The 17,112-nt window shown below is 44.1% G+C and overlaps 1 protein-coding gene across 1 annotated transcript in view; it reads right to left on the bottom strand.

Annotated features, from left to right (window-relative positions):
- LOC309545180 (piwi-like protein 1) overlaps nucleotides 1-17,112 on the bottom strand; it is a gene marked incomplete at both ends in the record, with an annotated part of 240,850 nt that overhangs the window by 161,318 nt on the left and 62,420 nt on the right. The window contains one exon of the mRNA XM_082244318.1: nucleotides 15,698-15,812. Coding sequence (XP_082100444.1) covers nucleotides 15,698-15,812 — 115 coding nt within the window. The remainder of the gene's footprint in view (nucleotides 1-15,697; nucleotides 15,813-17,112) is intronic.

Genomic DNA, 17,112 nt, shown 5'->3' with positions numbered 1-17,112 from the left:
AAGCAGATTTCTTATGGAATACACTGATTCCATGCGAATGTGCTTGTATTTGATTGAGTGATTTAGAGCATGCAGATTCAATATTAAGCGATAAAAAACAGGACCCCGCCACCTCTGCCTTTGTGGCCAGTCCAATGTTTTTTGGGCCTGGCCTCCTCCTCACGCGGACCCTGTTGTCTGCCCCTCTGCCCTCAAAAAAACTTTTGCGGATACGGGGTATTTTTCTTGTCTGGAAATTACTTCTTGTCAGCGGTACGTTCCAGAGCTTCCTCTAACCCGGGGCCAAAGAGATGGTCGCCTGAAGGGGAAGACTACACAGATGCATTTGGAAGCAGAGTCTCCTGACCATGTTTAAAGCCAGAGACTTCTTCTGGCCGAGTATCCATCACCGATGTCCTGACTGCCATCCTGGCCGACTCAGCGGAGGAATCAGCCAGAAAACCTACCGCCTAAAGTAGTGGGAAAGATTAAATAATCTGATCCCTAGGTTTCCCGGCAGACAAAGGAGTATGTATTTGTGAAAGCCATAACTCTAGGTGTCTGGCTAAACAAGTAGACACCAAGGCTGGTTTCAGACTAATAATGCCTCCCATGCCACGAGCAACAAGATATCTCCCCTTTTATCCATTGGGTCTTTACGTGTACCCATGACGTCAAAAGCTAGATTCATCTTTTTGGAAATGTTTGAAAGAGGGGCATCCAATTTAGGATACTTGTTCCTTGGCTGCACCGCATCATCATTGAAAGGAAACCTTCTCTTCAAGTTAATGGAGAAAAATGGTTTCCTTTCAGGATTCTCCCATTCTAATCTGACTGTATCTAAAAGGAAGCTGTGCACAGGAAAAACCATGGCCTTTTCTTATGCATTCCTTCATATTCCTTTCTTATGCATTCCTTTAGATAACTGAAACTTCTCATAAATTTCAAGTGTAACAGACAGCTTTTAGCAAAGTATCCAAATCATCTAGTGCAGTGGTTCTCAACTCCGGTTCTCAGGACCCACTAACAGGCCAGATTTGCAAAATACCTAAAATACATCACAGGTGCAATAATTTGCTGCTTAGTAATTGCAGTATTCTAATCTGCTTCTACCCAAGGTAATACTTAAAATCTGGCCTGTTGGTGGATCTTGAGGACAGGAGTTGAAAACCACTGCTCTAGTGACAATTTGTACCTAGAGCCCCTGCTGGATTCCCTGTTCCTAGGCTCTTCCCCTGATCCTGACTCCTCCAGTGAGGAATGAGGGGGAAGCAGACCCCTCTCTAGGATTCTCCCCACTTGCACTCTGCGGTGGAGCTTCAGCCACAGAGCTATCCGAGGCTTGACTGAATGGAGTCAGCATCTTGTCAATAAGGTCTCTAAAAGAGATAGGTAGAGTAAAGATAATCTCCAACTGAAGTGCGCATCTTTTGGGAGGATATTGCTGGATCATCCTTTATCATCAAACCGTCTATGCATGCGGGGCAGACTACTTTACTCAAGGTGGAGCTTAGCTTAGTTCAGCATGTAGCACTGCCCCCGTAAGGACTGCCAGTTATTCACTCTTCGGGTCCCCCTGAGTTACCAGCACACAGTCACGACAAATACAAGTTCTTAATTTCTTCTCTTCGTCTCACGCCAATAATCAGTCCAGGGGTATTTGGCTGTTTGGTCTATAATGTAAAATGGGGATAGGCAAAGGAAATTGTGGGATTCTCCAGTTTAACCATAGTCAATGTTGAGGACTCCCATCTTCTGATACAACCATGCTGTTTATTCACCCTGCCACTATGGATGAATTTGAATTGAGTCTTTTTCCTAAAATGACTCGGTTAACAGACAATTCTCTTCAGGACTATCACCAGTATCCTCTGTCTCTTCCTCTGCCAACACCCATCCATTGACTAGCCTACGAGCAGGGGTGGCCCCCCTCAGGTCAGGCCCCTTGACACGAGTCCCTGTACTCGCGATACTGCAGTCCCAGGGTCACCAGTGTCTCTTTCTTAGTCAGCTTTCCTGAACCTCAGGGTTCAGCTCCTCTCAACCGCTGATCTGATCCCCAGGATGACCTCCTGCGACCGCATGACACCTCTACAGAGGAGGAGGCAGCAGCCCCCCTCCCTCTGGGCCTCCGCTCTCCTGCCAAAGACCCTGCAGCACATGTGCTCCTGGCTTTTATTTAGTATCCCACAATGCACCGAGGCGACCTGCCCTCTGCCAATCTCCAGGACTGTATCAAAAGCCTATGCACCCATTCGTCAGGTTTCCTCCCACTGTCCAACATGCCTCCCTATTGGACCAGTGTGAAACACTCTTCAGGCTGAATTGCATTCTAAGCACATTGAGCAGACCACACTAATAGATCCTGCTCCCCGATAGGAAGAGAGAAATATAGGATTTACCTGCAGCTCCACTGGTAAGCAGACAGAGCTGAAAACTATACTCTCACTAGCACCTACCTAGGAGGGTGCTACACGCTGACTGCAGATTTCTTCATGGGTGGCTGTGCTTAGACCTTGTTCTGAGCCTTGGCCTACAAACAAAAAAAGAACTCCAGTTTGAGAAATAGACCACTCAAAAATCCAAACACACCCAGTGCAGGAGAGTGGAAAAAGTGCCCCTTTCACCAGGCCCATAAGCTATAATGGAGGGAAAAGAAAACCCCAAAGATATGCAAGTGGGAAGATTCCCCAGGCTTACCTGAGAGGTACTGGTGTCAGAGCCTGCGTCTGCTGCATAGAAATCCATCCTGCTCGGTCAGTGTTCCCTCAGCCTCTGCTGGGTTCTCAACACAACACCAGCCGCCCAGCAATATCCTGTTCACGCTTACAGAGACCGAAACCAGCGTCTCCAGTGCCCGCTGATGTCACTGCTTCCGGAATGGACCTAGTCACTTCCTGGGGCCAGCGCGGAACGCACGAGTTCCGCCCCTTCTTCCCTGCGCATGGAGCCGATACAAGAAAAGACCCTGAATCAGCATAGCACTCTGCACGGTCAGCCAGACTCCTCTCTAGAATCCTTACAGCCTGGAGTACCTCCCACACGGCCCATGGATCAAAAGAGACTCTCTCCTGCTTCCTAGGATGCCACCAACAGTCCTGGCCCTCCCCAGGCATTGAAATCAGGAGAAAAAAGCATCCACCACTAACCTGTCAGAGCTATTGCACTGGGCAAGAGAAGGTATGAAGATTCTTTCAAAGTCTCCAAAGGACAGACCATTAGACCAAAGAACCAGGTTCCAGGAAAAATGTTACTCCATCAGGAGGAAACACTAATACTGAGGGGTGAGGACTGGAGGACTGCCTTTTATCTGGTGGGGTTAACATGTTTCCTGTCCTGGTAGGAGGAGCCCTAGATCTCATGGGCTGTCCCGGAAGACGACTTCAGAAACAAAAAAAAAAAACTTTAAAGATTCTGAGACCGGAACAATCACCCTTTGTAGTAGCAGCAAGTCTTGTACCACCCCGAGGAGGCCTCACAGGTGGTCAGGGGATGAACACAACTTGGAAGGAAAGAACCTCTCTGGAGGATAAGACTGAAAACTCGATCTTATAGCCGGCTCGAATCAGCCCCTGGACCCACTTGTCTCGAATCAGGGAGGTCCACGGTCCGGAAAGAAGCGAAGATGTCCTCCCCCACCCCAGATACAGGTGAGGGCGCCCCTTCAGGCAGAAGACAGCTTGTCTGCAGGTCTGGAAGGACGCGTTCTGGGCATACCAGACCAGGTCCTCATGGAGGAGGCCCTAACAGACTTCGATCCCTTGACTTGAGATCCTGTGGTACGAAAAGGCCGCTTATCACCTGAGAGTAAAGAAAGACCCACAGTGACCGTTCGGGGGGGGGGGGGGGAGGAGGGGAACCCAGGGGTCCGACCGTCCCAAAGAGGGGACCACGTCCACCCCAACAGGCCACCAGGGGAAGGGGGGGCACTACTTACCACACCATGGTAAACCAGGTGGGCACCACTCCGGACAGACCACCGCACCATCAGAATGGGGGTGCTGGCTGGGCGTGGTTTGGAAATGGCGCCGTGAGGAGGCTCACCATGGAGCTCCGTGACCCTTAATGGAGGAACCGCCCTGAGTAGCCAGCGATCCTCACCCTCTCTCCCATGATCTATAGTGAGAAGCCGGCGGGACCGAGAGCGGTTATCCGAGGACCGGACATCTCTGCATACTTTCTCCGGCGCTCCCCCCTGCTGGAGAGCGCAGTGGACCAGCCCAAGATGGCGCCGACACGCTCGGGCACAGAAGGTCCCGCTGCAGTTAAAAAAATTGGGAAAAGTAATACTAGCCAAATGGAGCCCCAGGACAGTGGCCATCAAAGCCCATCTCACCAGACATCGACTCGGGGACCCATGATGCCGGCTGTTTCGACCGCTGCACCTTCTGTGGCTCAAACGCAACAACCCCAAACCTCTGAATGGAGGGAGATCCTCTCTATTATGCCTACGAAACAAGATTTCACTGCAATGGCGGCATCCATAGTAAGTACCCTCACACAGGAGATAAACTCCCTTAAGGGCCAAATTGATTATATGGATAACAGGATAGAGGTTGTGGAGACTGGGCATATTTCATTGACCTCCAGAGTATCTGAACTGAAAGTTTCCCAAAAAGCATTTCATAAACATTTAACCATGCTTCAACTCCAACAAGATGGAGAAAATCGCAGCCGACGGAACAATATCCGTCTGCGGCGGCTACCAGAGTGAATTCAAGGTCCAGACTTGAAGGCCAAAATTATTGTTCTATTTAATGAGCTTTTGGAACGACCCTTTACAGAGGACATTGAGTTAGATCGGGACCATAGGGTCCGGGCCCCTCGTAGTATGGGAACAGATTTTCCACGAGATGTGTTGAAAAGGATACATTTCTTTTCCATCAAAGAAAAAATGAGAAAAGCCTGGACCAGGGGCCCTATGGATTTTGAAGAATCCACTATATGCTTGCTCCCAGATTTATCTCGCCATACTCTAAAGATGATGGCTCTTTTGAAACAGTTATTAGAAGCAATTTGTAATGCTGGGGCTACCTATCATTGGGGTCACCCTTTTCATTTAGTAACCCTAAAAGGGGACTCTTCCTATGCTCTGCGCTGGCCGGATCAATTACCTGGACTCTTTGCCTTTTTGGAAATTTCACCTATATTTGTTCCTGACTGGCTGGGAAACCAAGGGCAACTGAACTCTCTGGGGATCTCGCCACCAAGATTACAGCACTCAGGGGGACATCATCTTAGGTCACCCACTCAAGGCGAAACACAGGGACCCATTGTATCTACAGAGAAATAGAAATGGACGATTATTGCCCCTTTAGAGCTTAGTCGTAGAATGATAAACATGGGACTATATTGTGAAGAAGGTGGGCTATTTGTCATGGGTTTATTTTTTGAGAGAGGGAAGCTCATATAAGTAGACATAGGGGAGAGGGAGGACTATATCCCATAAGAGATACCATACAAGAGACTTAGATAATATATGGCTATAGCTCTGTTTTTCTTTTTTTCTTTTGTTGTGACATATGCAAAGGTAAAAGAGTTTTCTCTTAAATATCCCCCCCCCCTTCTCTTTTCTTTATTTCTTTTTTCCCTTTCTATAAACAGGGAGGACGCCCATGGGTCAATGTATTTTCTTTAATTTTTTCTATTCCTTCCTCCTCTCTGGGGTGCCTTCCAATCACTCCTCCGCAATAGGACGCGCCAAGTTGCGCAAGGTTAAGTTTTGACCAATATTTAAAAAAAATACACTGATATACTTTTTTTTTTTTTTTTTGTGTTCGTGGTTTCCCTCCCCTTTTTCACCAGGCCACTCTAGGGACCCCTGGTGGTAAGATGGCAACTTTCGCCAGAAGCAGAACGCCCGGCATCAAATTGACTTAGTTAAATGTACGGGGGTCCATCTACCCCAGAAAAACGCTCACGTTTATTTTCTGATATTCAGCGAAGCCACACTCATGTTGCCTTTTTTCAAGAAACATATTTCAAGCCTGACTCAGTGCCCAAATTGATTAACAGAAATTTTCCATGGGCCTATCACGCCCCCTCTCCTATATCAAAGTCTAAGGGTGTCAGTATTGTTATAGCTAAAGATGTTCCCTGGACTTTTACGGAGGAGATGAGAGCAGATCCCCATGGAAGATACCTGTTGGTGAAGGGAACCGTGGGGCACAGGACAGTTACCTTAGTGAATGTATACTTCCCTAATACTAATCATCTATCATTTTTACAGAAAAAAAAGGAATGGTGTAACTGTTGTTACCCATAGAAAATGTCCTATCTCTCCCATCATATATTCAGGATACACCTAAACTCCTTAAACGTTTGGATGGGATTACTGTCCCACAAAACACAATTTTGGCAGCTATAGATATTGAGGCTCTCTATAGCAGCATTCCACATAGATGTGTGTTCCACGCATGAGAGAATTGCTCCTAGAACGTCCTCTAATAGTGAATTCGTCCTGGAAGCCCTTCAATTTGTTCTAACTGGAAACGCCTTCGTCTTTGACCGCTCCCACTACCTCCAGGTGCAGGGGGTAGCGATGGGGACTTCTTGTGCCCCATCGTATGCCAACCTGTAACTGGGGGGGTGGGAGCGGACCCTTTTTTCAGACGATGGACTTTCTCCTTTTTTTCCACATGTCATCCTCTGGCTCCGCTACATAGACTATGTGTTTATGTTGTGGTTGGGGCCAGAGGAGGACTTGTTAAAGTTCTTTGTATCATTGAACACTAATGATTATAATCTCAAATTTACCACACAATGGGACTAGGTTTCCATACCCTTTCTAGATAGGAGAATTTCCATCACAGGCAAAATGGAAACAACCCTATATCGCAAACCTACGGCAGGAAATACCGTACTTCACGCGACAAGTTTTCACCCCAAACCGCTTGTCCAAAGTATACTATATTCACAATATTTACGTCTGCGACGTATCTGCTCCAATGAGGAGCAATTCCTGACTGAGGCTAACCATCTTCGCACCAGATTACTTGCTAGAGGTTACACAAAAACTACCTTACGAAAAGCATAAAATAGGGCTTGCCAACAAACCAGGGAAGAGATCCTATTCAATAAACGACAAAGAAAACTCTACAGATAATGTTCGGATCATTACCTCCTATCACAGACAACACCACATTGTACGCAACATCTTACAACAACACTGGTACTTACTTAAAAACGATAAAATCCTCAGTAAATATTTAAAAGATTTTCCGGAAATAACTTTTAAAAAAGCAAAAAATCACAGTCACGAGAGTCATTTTGATGACAAAAGGGATATACAGGACGAGGACATAGCAGGTACTTGGCGTTGTGGAAGTTGTAAATTCTGTGATTGGATATATGTCAACCAATCACTATACCTACCGAATGGCCATCTACATTCGATCAAACATTATGTTGACTGCCAAACCATAGGCATCGTATACATCATGTTCTGTGAATGCGGCTGTAATGTTCTGGTACCTTTGGGTACCCTAATTACTCTTTCATAAGTGTATGCGCCCCACCATTCTCTTTTGGTAAGGTGCGCATACACCTTTAAGACTGATGCTGTCATCACTGAGCGCCGGACTGGATGGCTATTTAGATCGCCGGCTCTCACTCACATGTGTTCGTTCAAACTGCTTTGTGCCTTGATGCTAACCTGTCTTGAAGCTCTCATGCTTGCAAGCATACCTCGCTGTCGGAACCACGCTGCACTGATCCCTGTATCCCGCTACCGGATCATCCGCTCTTGCCGAACCTCTCCTCTGCTACATTGCTATTATTGATAAGTACCCCACAGGGGAAACCTCTATAACCTTCATACTAAAGCTTACACTATCTAGCTCTGCATACTAAGGACTATTACTACATCTGCATTATCTAAGATTGCTAGCTCTTGAGCCTACTACCACCTGTTCTTGCACTGGGTTGATCTCTCCTGTATGTCCACCTGCTACTCTGTCATCTGCTACCATACATGATTGCTAAACCTATCTGCATCCCATCTGCTACTATCTTACTTTCAAGAACATTTCCTTTCAAGTGTCTGTCATCTACCATCTCTACCCAACCTGTCTCTTCAGCCTATCATCACTGTGTTACTATATACATAAGTCACTCTAGGAAACATCTTATTGAGTGTGTGTATTTACTTGCTGAATTGAGATCATCCACACATGATGAGTCATTGGGAGTTGGGATTGGTGTCTCAGCGTTTCTCTACATGACTACTGAAGTGGAATATTTCTGCAGCTGAAAATCCACATCATACATAAAACGCAGGAGCGTTACAGCGGCGCATATTAAATAGGTAAGACAAAGCGCCAGTTCTGGCGCCGTATTAAGGATCACATAGCAAGTTGTTCTTACCATAACCTATCAACACCTATTGGTAGACACTTAGGTTTGTTCCATAAAAAGAATACAAAGGTGGTCAAATCCGCAGCATTAGAGAGGATTTTGGAGGATCCTAGGGGTGGCGAGTTCGACAAGATTATACTTCAGCGTGAGGATCGCTGAATCTATACTCTCCAAGCCACCTCTAGCCCAGGCCTCAATGAGGCCTTGAGCTTCAAACCTTTTCCTTAAAGCGGTTGTAAACCCTTGTAAAAAAAAAAAAAAAACCTGCAAGACAAAGGCATAATGGGCTAGTATGCATCGCATACTAGCCCGTTATGTGTAACTTACCTTAGAACGAAGCCCCGACACGGACCCCCGGACATCGCTGCGGGCGCTGCCATGATCCCTCGCTGTCTCTTCCGGGTTTGGCGGCTCCGGCGCGGTGATTGGCCGGAAGAGACAGCTCCGGCGCGATGATTGGCCGGAGCTGCGATGACGTCACTCCCGCGCATGCACGCGGGATTGATTTTCCGGCAAGCTCCCGGCAAGTTAATTGAAGGTCCCCCTGGACCTTCAGAGCGCATGCGCCGCTCGCGAGAGCGGCTGCATGCACTGTAAATATCTCCTAAACCATGCCGGTTTAGGAGATATTATTTGTACCTACAGGTAAGCCTTATTATAGGCTTACCTGTAAGTAAAAGTGTCAAAAAGCGGGATACTACCACTTTAACACTTCCCTATCATCAAGCACAAACAAATATCCCTTCAATACCCCATTTCCCTCCCAGACGTAGGGTCCCGTTCCACCTCCGACTCCCCCTCTGTGACATATATTCAATATGTTAATTGATATGATCCTCTATTATCCCTTGTATAGTGCCCACAATTATGGTCTGCTCTTTCCCTTCTCTCATATAGAAATATAATAATAATGCTTTACATGATTGTCCGTCATGAAACAATTTTGGGTATCTTTATTTTGGTTATAAACTTTATGACATACATCAAATGTGGATGTTTAGGCAGATAACTAATTTATTTAGTGTGTTTATGTATATATATGTAGTGTTCTTTTGTCTTTGTGAAACTCCCCCTATTGGTTGCATGGATAAATATCCCCCCTGCCAGGTATCACCATTCGCACACCGCCGATTGGATGTCTTCTTACGGAAGTGTATCTGGCGGCAATGATCCACCCCTTGTGGTTGCTGGTGAGCGTCCCGTCACTTCCGGGAGACCTCTCTATTTCCGGCAGAGATGCGTTCCACGTAACGTCATTTCCGGCGGCGTTGACATGACGCACTTTCTGTGCGCCATTCATCACCGCCTAACACCTGCGCCGATTAGCGGCCGGTGTGTTTGGGGCTATTTAGGGCATAGTACCACTACCTATCTTAGCAGCACGGCGGTACTGGACGGCAGGCACACCAAGGTAAGCTCTCTATCTCCTAAATCACCTGCTACACTCTTTTAGTGCTTTGGACATGATTTTCTTTGGTTTCCACTCTGTATCCTGTTCTCATATGTTTATACTCCATCTTAGCCCGATCTTACCGAATACCCGGCGATATCTTTTGGAAACGGTTACCCCTGTTACGCCTTTTCGGAGGGCTGTTCCCTTTTCTGGGGTTTTATTTAAACATCTCTTCAGTGGCTAATACCTTTTTGGCCTTATTTGTGGTCACCATCTACCTTAGTTGGCCTGTAAGTATTTATAATTATCATAATACTCAATATTAAATAATACAAAAGACATCCCTACAAAGGATCTATAACTGGACCGTTGTTTTTGTAGATTTGATACCGGTTGTGGGGGGTACCCCACCCCAAGATTACCCCAAGATACCAGAGCTATCCGTTTCCTGATCTGATACATTGGAGGACTAAATAGCCTCCCTGGGTTACTCCCAATCATACATTTTACAAGGTAACTACAGATATATAATAATATATAGATATATTTTGTTATATCCCTTCTGTCCCTTTTTTAACTTCACACTTACTTTATTTCACTTTATAACATTATCTACATATCTATTCTTCTCCCCTCTTATTTCCCTTCCCTCCCTTATTGACGCTTAAATAGTTTTCCAAGCTTCTAATTCTCATGCTCCGTTGCCATTATACACATTCCTTTCAGCCTCTATGAATCTTTATCCGGGTGTGCAATTCCATCTGCCGTTCAGCCGCCCCCCTTAGTCCAATAAGATTCATAGGTAATTACAGTACAAGTATATTATCTTAAATACCCTTGGTGTTTCACATATCTTTTAGATGTTATCTTACACATATCCCTTACCATTCTATATATTTAGGTTGGTTCCTTTCCCTTTATTGGCCGTTATACCTGTGTGGATGACAAGATATCCTTGCACCATAGGAGGTTTGTCTGTTCGCTAGCATTTAACATTCGGTGTTACAATGACAGATATATAAATATAATCAGACTGTATTTTGTATCGTTGACTAATTAATTTTATGTTATGCTTGTCTTGTCAAGAGAATATACAACTGTCTGTGGTCCTAACGAAGCTTAATGCGAAACGTGTCGACCTCTCCAGACCAGTAACGCATTTACCCCCTCCAAACAATTATAGACTGTGCAATGTTTATATACTCACATTATCCACTATCAATCTATATGGAGGTTTTCCTCTATAGGTTGTCTTGCTTTTAATGTGTTATCGCATGTATATATATTCATTTAATTTTTTAAATATACTAATAAAAATGTTTATTTTTTAAACAATTTCTCTGCCTATCCAATTATGTGCCTTTAAAGTCCGTTTTTCTATGGGAAACAACAGTTACACCATTCCTTTGTTTTCTATATATCCGGATTATGGCACACCAGGGTTAGCTCAATTGTTGGTCTCTATATCATTTTTTTTACAGCTGTTAATTCCAATAATTTTGGATTTTCGCGAGGGTCATCTTATTGTAGGTGGAGATTTTAATTTTGCCCCAGAGCCTCTCATTGACACCTCTCGTGGATCATCACATCTCTCCTACTCACAGCTGAATAGACTCAAAAAGGGAACTCTCCCTCCTCGACTTGGTTGACCCATGGTGAATTATGCATCCAGGTGAGAAAGATTACACATATTACTCCACAATTCATAACACATTCAAGAATAGACAGTTTTTTGATCCCCAGGGTGATCTTTCTATGGTCTCTTCATCACAAATCGACCCTTCATCCATGTCGGATCATTCCCCAGTACATATCTCAATCGACCTGGACCACTGACGTGGAAATTTAATGAATCTTTATTACAATCTCCCGAGGCTTGGGCAGAAATAGAAACAGCATTGTCTGTGTTCTTTTCAGAAAACACGGATCACCTAATCTCTCCCTCGGTTATTTGGGAGGCCCATAAATGTGTCATCCGTGGGTTATTAATGCGGTTGGGTTCACAGCGTAAACGGGAACAAGAGAGAGAGGTATCTGAGTTATTAACACGCATTGCAATTCTAAGCTCAACACATAAACAGACATTGGCAATAGAGCATCTCCTGCCTCTTACTAGGGCAAGAGAAGAGCTAAATAAGCTACTTTTTCAGAGATCAGTATGGAGTCTGGTGTCGCTAAAGAGACATTATTATGAATTCTCTGATAAACCCGGGACTATGTTAGCCCGAGCTCTGCGGAGACCCCAGAAACGTACAGTGATTTCTCACATACAGTCGGGCAGGTGGCCACAAAAAATACGGGACGGCGGAGATCACAGACGAATTTAGCAATTTTTTTCAATCTTTATATGGTATCTCAATGAAGCGATTAAATCTATAAGAGCATCAGGTATTCCCTCTTTAGATATAGAACAGGTTGTGGCCTTGGAGGGTCAAATATCTGAAGAGGAACTAAAATTGGCCTCATCACAGACAAAACCCTGCAAGGCACCGGGCCCTGATGGCTTTACTTTGCCATATTATCAACAATTCGTGTTGAGTCTGAAGATGCCCCTATTGTCCCGTTTTAATAACATTGGCGCGGGCGGATCTATGCCCGTGGATTCTCTGCGGACCTATATCACCCTCATCCATAAGGAGGGTAAAGATCCATCATCATGTGGGAGCTACCACCCTATATCTCTGCTTAAAATAGATCTTAAGCTTTTTGCCAAGATTATAGCAAACCGACTTATATCACACATTCCCCAATTGATACACTTAGACCAAGTAGGTAATGTACCATCTAGAGAAGCGAGGGACAATACGATCTAAGTAGTGGATCTTATATATAGTGCCCGCTCTTCGCGATGCCCAATGATGCTTCTCTCCATTGACGCCGAAAAGGCCTTTGACAGGGTGGCCATGGATTTTATCAAGGCCACCCTGTCACATATTGGATTGGGAACCTGGATGACGACGTGTATTATGGCCCTTTATTCTACACCTACAGCGGCGGCACGGATTAACGGTTGGAGATCCAATTTTTTTCATATTAGCAATGGCACCCGGCAAGGTTGCCCGCTATCTCCAATGATTTTTATCCTTGCCTTAGAGCCCGTGCTGTGTAGGATACGTAACAATATCGATATCTCGGGTCTCCAAGTAGCAGATGTTCAACATAAAGTAGCTGCATATGCAGAGGATTTGATTTTCTTTGTGACAAACCCGGTGAAATCTTTATCACAAATCCTGGGTGCTATCCGAGAATATGGAAAGGTTTCCTATTTCAAGATAAAACTTGACAAAATCTGTAGGTCTACCGGATCTTACACGATATTATAGGGCCTCTCATCTCATGCAAGATTGGCATAGTAATGCCACTACTAAACAGTGGGTGACACTGGAAAATAAGATCATGGGTCGGTCATTACCCATGGCCCCGTGGACACTCTTACCAATGTCTGAAACATTATATTCTCACCCAACAATCGGGCTACGTTACGTGAATCTCGGAGATCACAAAATCACTTATTAGTAGCACCCTCGATTTCTCCTATGACGCCCCTTGTGGGCATCTCAGATTTCTCTCCAGGGTGCACAAATGCCAAAGTGATAAATTTGGCTCAGAAGGGGAGAGCTCGCCTCCTAGATATCTGGAAACAGAAAGATCCACCTACCGTAACAGAGATTATGGCCTGGCCAGATTTAATCTTAGACCCTTAGTGCCCATCAGATTAGACATTACCTTCTCCAGTTACAGAGTGCAGGGTATATTCCCCATCCACTGTCTCCCTTTGAGACTTTATGTAGAGGGGGCGAACCTATTCCTCATGCATTATCGTACCTTTATTCCCTGCTGGCGGAAACACAGGAAGAAAGACCATTACCTTTTCTCCAAAAATGGGAACGGGATTTTGAAAACAGCTTTAATTCACAGCAAACCAACAAAATATTACTTCTTGCGCATAAGGCCTCACTGGCAAGTAGATACCAGGAGATTAGCTACAAAATCCTTACCAGGTGGTACAGAGTCCCGGCAATCCTACATAAAATGGATGGGAAATGTGCCGACAAATGCTGGAGATGTGGAGCTAAAGGTGGTTTGAGGATGCAATTTTTTTGGGCATGTCCCCTGCTAAGGGATTTCTAGAAAGAAGAAGGTCGCCCTGGTAGTTAAGGAACTTACTATGGTCGAGGCGGGAGACGATCCAGCATTGTGCCTTTTGCATTTTACGAAGAGCTCAGTTAGGAAATACAGGAAATCATTGCTGATACATTTGCTTAATGCTGCAAAAGCCTGTATCCCGGCTATGTGGAGACAGACTAGCCCCCCTACATTGCAATTTTGGTTTTCTCAAGTAAACGAAATACAACGAATGGAAACATTAACGGCTACCATCGCAAACATGTAAGAGCGATGGCAGACCTGCTGGCAGCCGTGGTCGCACTTCACATGCACGGAGGAGTATTTACGGAAAGTGAACTAAGTCATGAAGTCTTTTGTGCATTATTTGGGGGGAATGGGCACAGGGGTTTGGCCGCTCAAGGGGAGGGTAACCAGGGCGGTCCCCCTTTTTTTTTTTTGTGGCGATTCATATATCGCAGTATATCAGTGGACGCCCTTAGGGGATGAATTAGTGGGTGCATTCTGTGGGACAGGGGATATTTATTTTTTTATTTTTTTCACACCCCGTGTCCCATTGTCTGCACCCATTCGCTCTCTCAGATGACCTTATGATTAAGAGACCCATCTCCCTTTTTCTTTTGGTATTCACTTTATTCAATTTATTATCATATAATTTTTTTTTTTTGGAATATTGGACATTCCTCTGGACATTCCTCAAACAATTTATTTTTGAGTCTGCTCACAACACGAAAGGCGATTCACAAATATATTTTAATTTATTAAATTATTATTATTTTTTTTTTTTTTTAAGCACTCGCTTTAGTCACAATTTATTATCCTATAAATTACTTATTGGAATACTGGACATTTTTTAAACAATGTATTTTTGAGTTTGTTCACAACACGAAAGGTTATTCAGAAATATATTTTAATTTATTAAATTTATTTTTTTCCCTCCTTTTTTTGGTATAGTAGACAATATATGAACAATACTATTGTCAATGTACTCTTTATATTATGATGTGTGATACACTAGGATTATTTTTTTTATTTATTTTTTTTAAATATTGCACTTTTGAATGATTTTGAGTGTGTGGTAAAACACGTATTACACATAGAAAGAATAGGGGAATTGTGTGTCTTTTTTTTTTTTTCCGGGGGGTGAAAATTGTGGAAAGGTGTACATTGTTTAGATTATCTGAGAGAGATGTATGTCTATACCTAATTTAAAAAAAAAGAAAGAATAGGGGTGCTGTGGGCCAGAGGCACACTGCGACTCAGGTCCTGACTAGGTCTATGTGCCCTCGTGAGATGTTTATCTCGCCGGCCAGCCCGCATCCAGTGTGGCTATGTCACGGTCAACATAGTGTGGCGCTGAGGTCGGGTCGCGCTTGCTGGCCAAACTGGGGAAGACCATAAGGATCTACAACATCCAGTCCTATGCCCAGTCCAGCAGTTGATTGTAGTTCTCACAGTAACAGAAAAGAAGAAGTCAGTTTAAAAAGGAAAAAAAAATGCTAGGACCAGAGATCCAAACAAGGAACTATGACCTTCCTGCTATAGGCACTCAGTTTTTTTGTACCTAGTCAGGAGTAAGTGGGAGTATATCCCCTTTGACTGTCCCATAGGCAGAGTAAAGCATTTTCCTGCCTAGTGTTCTACTCCTGTAGGGGGCAGCATAACTCAATGGTCAAGAAGACCCTGGAGCTGTGTCAGTCAATGAACGAAAGAGAAAGATGCCCCCCGGTCAGTCATCACAATGAAAGATGTTCCACATCAGTCATGACAGAAAGATGCCCCTGGTCAGTCATCACAGAGAACATTCACCAGAAATCCAGAAATTCCTGCCTTAACACTACTTACAAATTGGCCGCTCAGCAAAATCTTCTCTGGAGGGGCAACTCTCCCTGTAAAGTTCAGAAGCTTGGTGTCAAAGTTAAGGCTCCAGTCACTCAGCTCCTTTTGAACATTGTCATCCCTAAACAGCGAAGACAAAAACACACACAATGCTGTAATACAATGTAGGTCAGCAAAGCTTAGTTTATTGGCGTCATCGAAACAGTGTTAATTTTGACTTCAAATTTTGATTAAGTTTTAGTCATATGAATTGGTTAACATTATAGTTGACTAAAATCGAATGGGTTTAGTCAAATTTGTAATGCATTATTTATAATGTTACTAAACCCAGGACCCTGAATTCACTCTATCTGGTCTCCCACAGTACACAGAACATGGAAATGCATTTAAATTTTAGTAAATATAAACTGCTAAATACCTTTTCTCATCAGCAGTATATAGCAGTCTTGTGACTTCTATCAGTTCCTAGTAAAGCTTGTAGGAGGAGGAGGAGGAGATTTAATACTGCACTGAGCTGTCCTATCAGGATCCAGGACCCCTGACCCTCTGGCTGATCACATGCACCGTCCAATAAAAAAAAAAAACTCACTAGCAATACACACCAAACTGAGACTGTGCAGCCTGACTCCAAAGGCTCTGTCTCATCCAGACATGTTCGGGAGTCAGTGAAAGAGGAGGATCTGCGCATACAAGATCAACCAGCTTTTTTACACAATGCGGAGGATGAACCCCTTAGGTTCCACAGTGAGTATAACAAGCACGCTTTACTGCATATACAGTACAGACTGATTTCACTGTTGTGGGTTTAGTAACACTAAGTATATCTCTAGGGTTTAGTAACACTAAGTATATCTCTAGGGTTTAGTAACACTAAGTATATCTCTAGAATTGCCAAACATTCTATACTCCTGGAGTAAACACCTAACATTTATGGTATTACATTTTGAACATGCACATCAGACACAGATTTAGCCTTTGTGATATATAACCAGTGGTAATTTTGATGTCAACTTTATTTTTAATTTTAGTCCTAGTCTTGACTAAAATGCAACTTATTTTTAGCTGCATTTCAGTTGACTAAAATAGTGATAATTTCATTGATAAAATTAAAGTAGTAAAACTTTAGGCAAAGCCGTTTTTTTCTTTTTGAATACAATAAGGGAGGGGTTATACCCCTGTCAATTTTTTTGCCATCTGCATCCCACTGGGGAGAGTCCAGAGGGTGGTGATAAATGGGGAGTCCTCGGATTGGGCGGGTGTGGAGAGTGCGGTCCCCCAAGGTTTATTTCCTGGGACCAATCCGGTTTAATTCATTCATAAATGATCTAGAAAAGGGGATATCCAGCACAATCTCGGTATTTGCGGAAGATGCTAAGCTAAGCAGGGCAATAACTTCTATGCAGGATGTGGAAACCTTACAA

Source organism: Pelophylax lessonae (genome assembly GCF_965119305.1).
Source record: "Pelophylax lessonae genome assembly, chromosome: 2".
Taxonomy (NCBI): domain Eukaryota; kingdom Metazoa; phylum Chordata; class Amphibia; order Anura; family Ranidae; genus Pelophylax; species Pelophylax lessonae.
The sequence above is the reverse complement of the archived record's forward strand: the minus strand, read 5'-3'. Positions and strand labels throughout refer to the sequence as shown.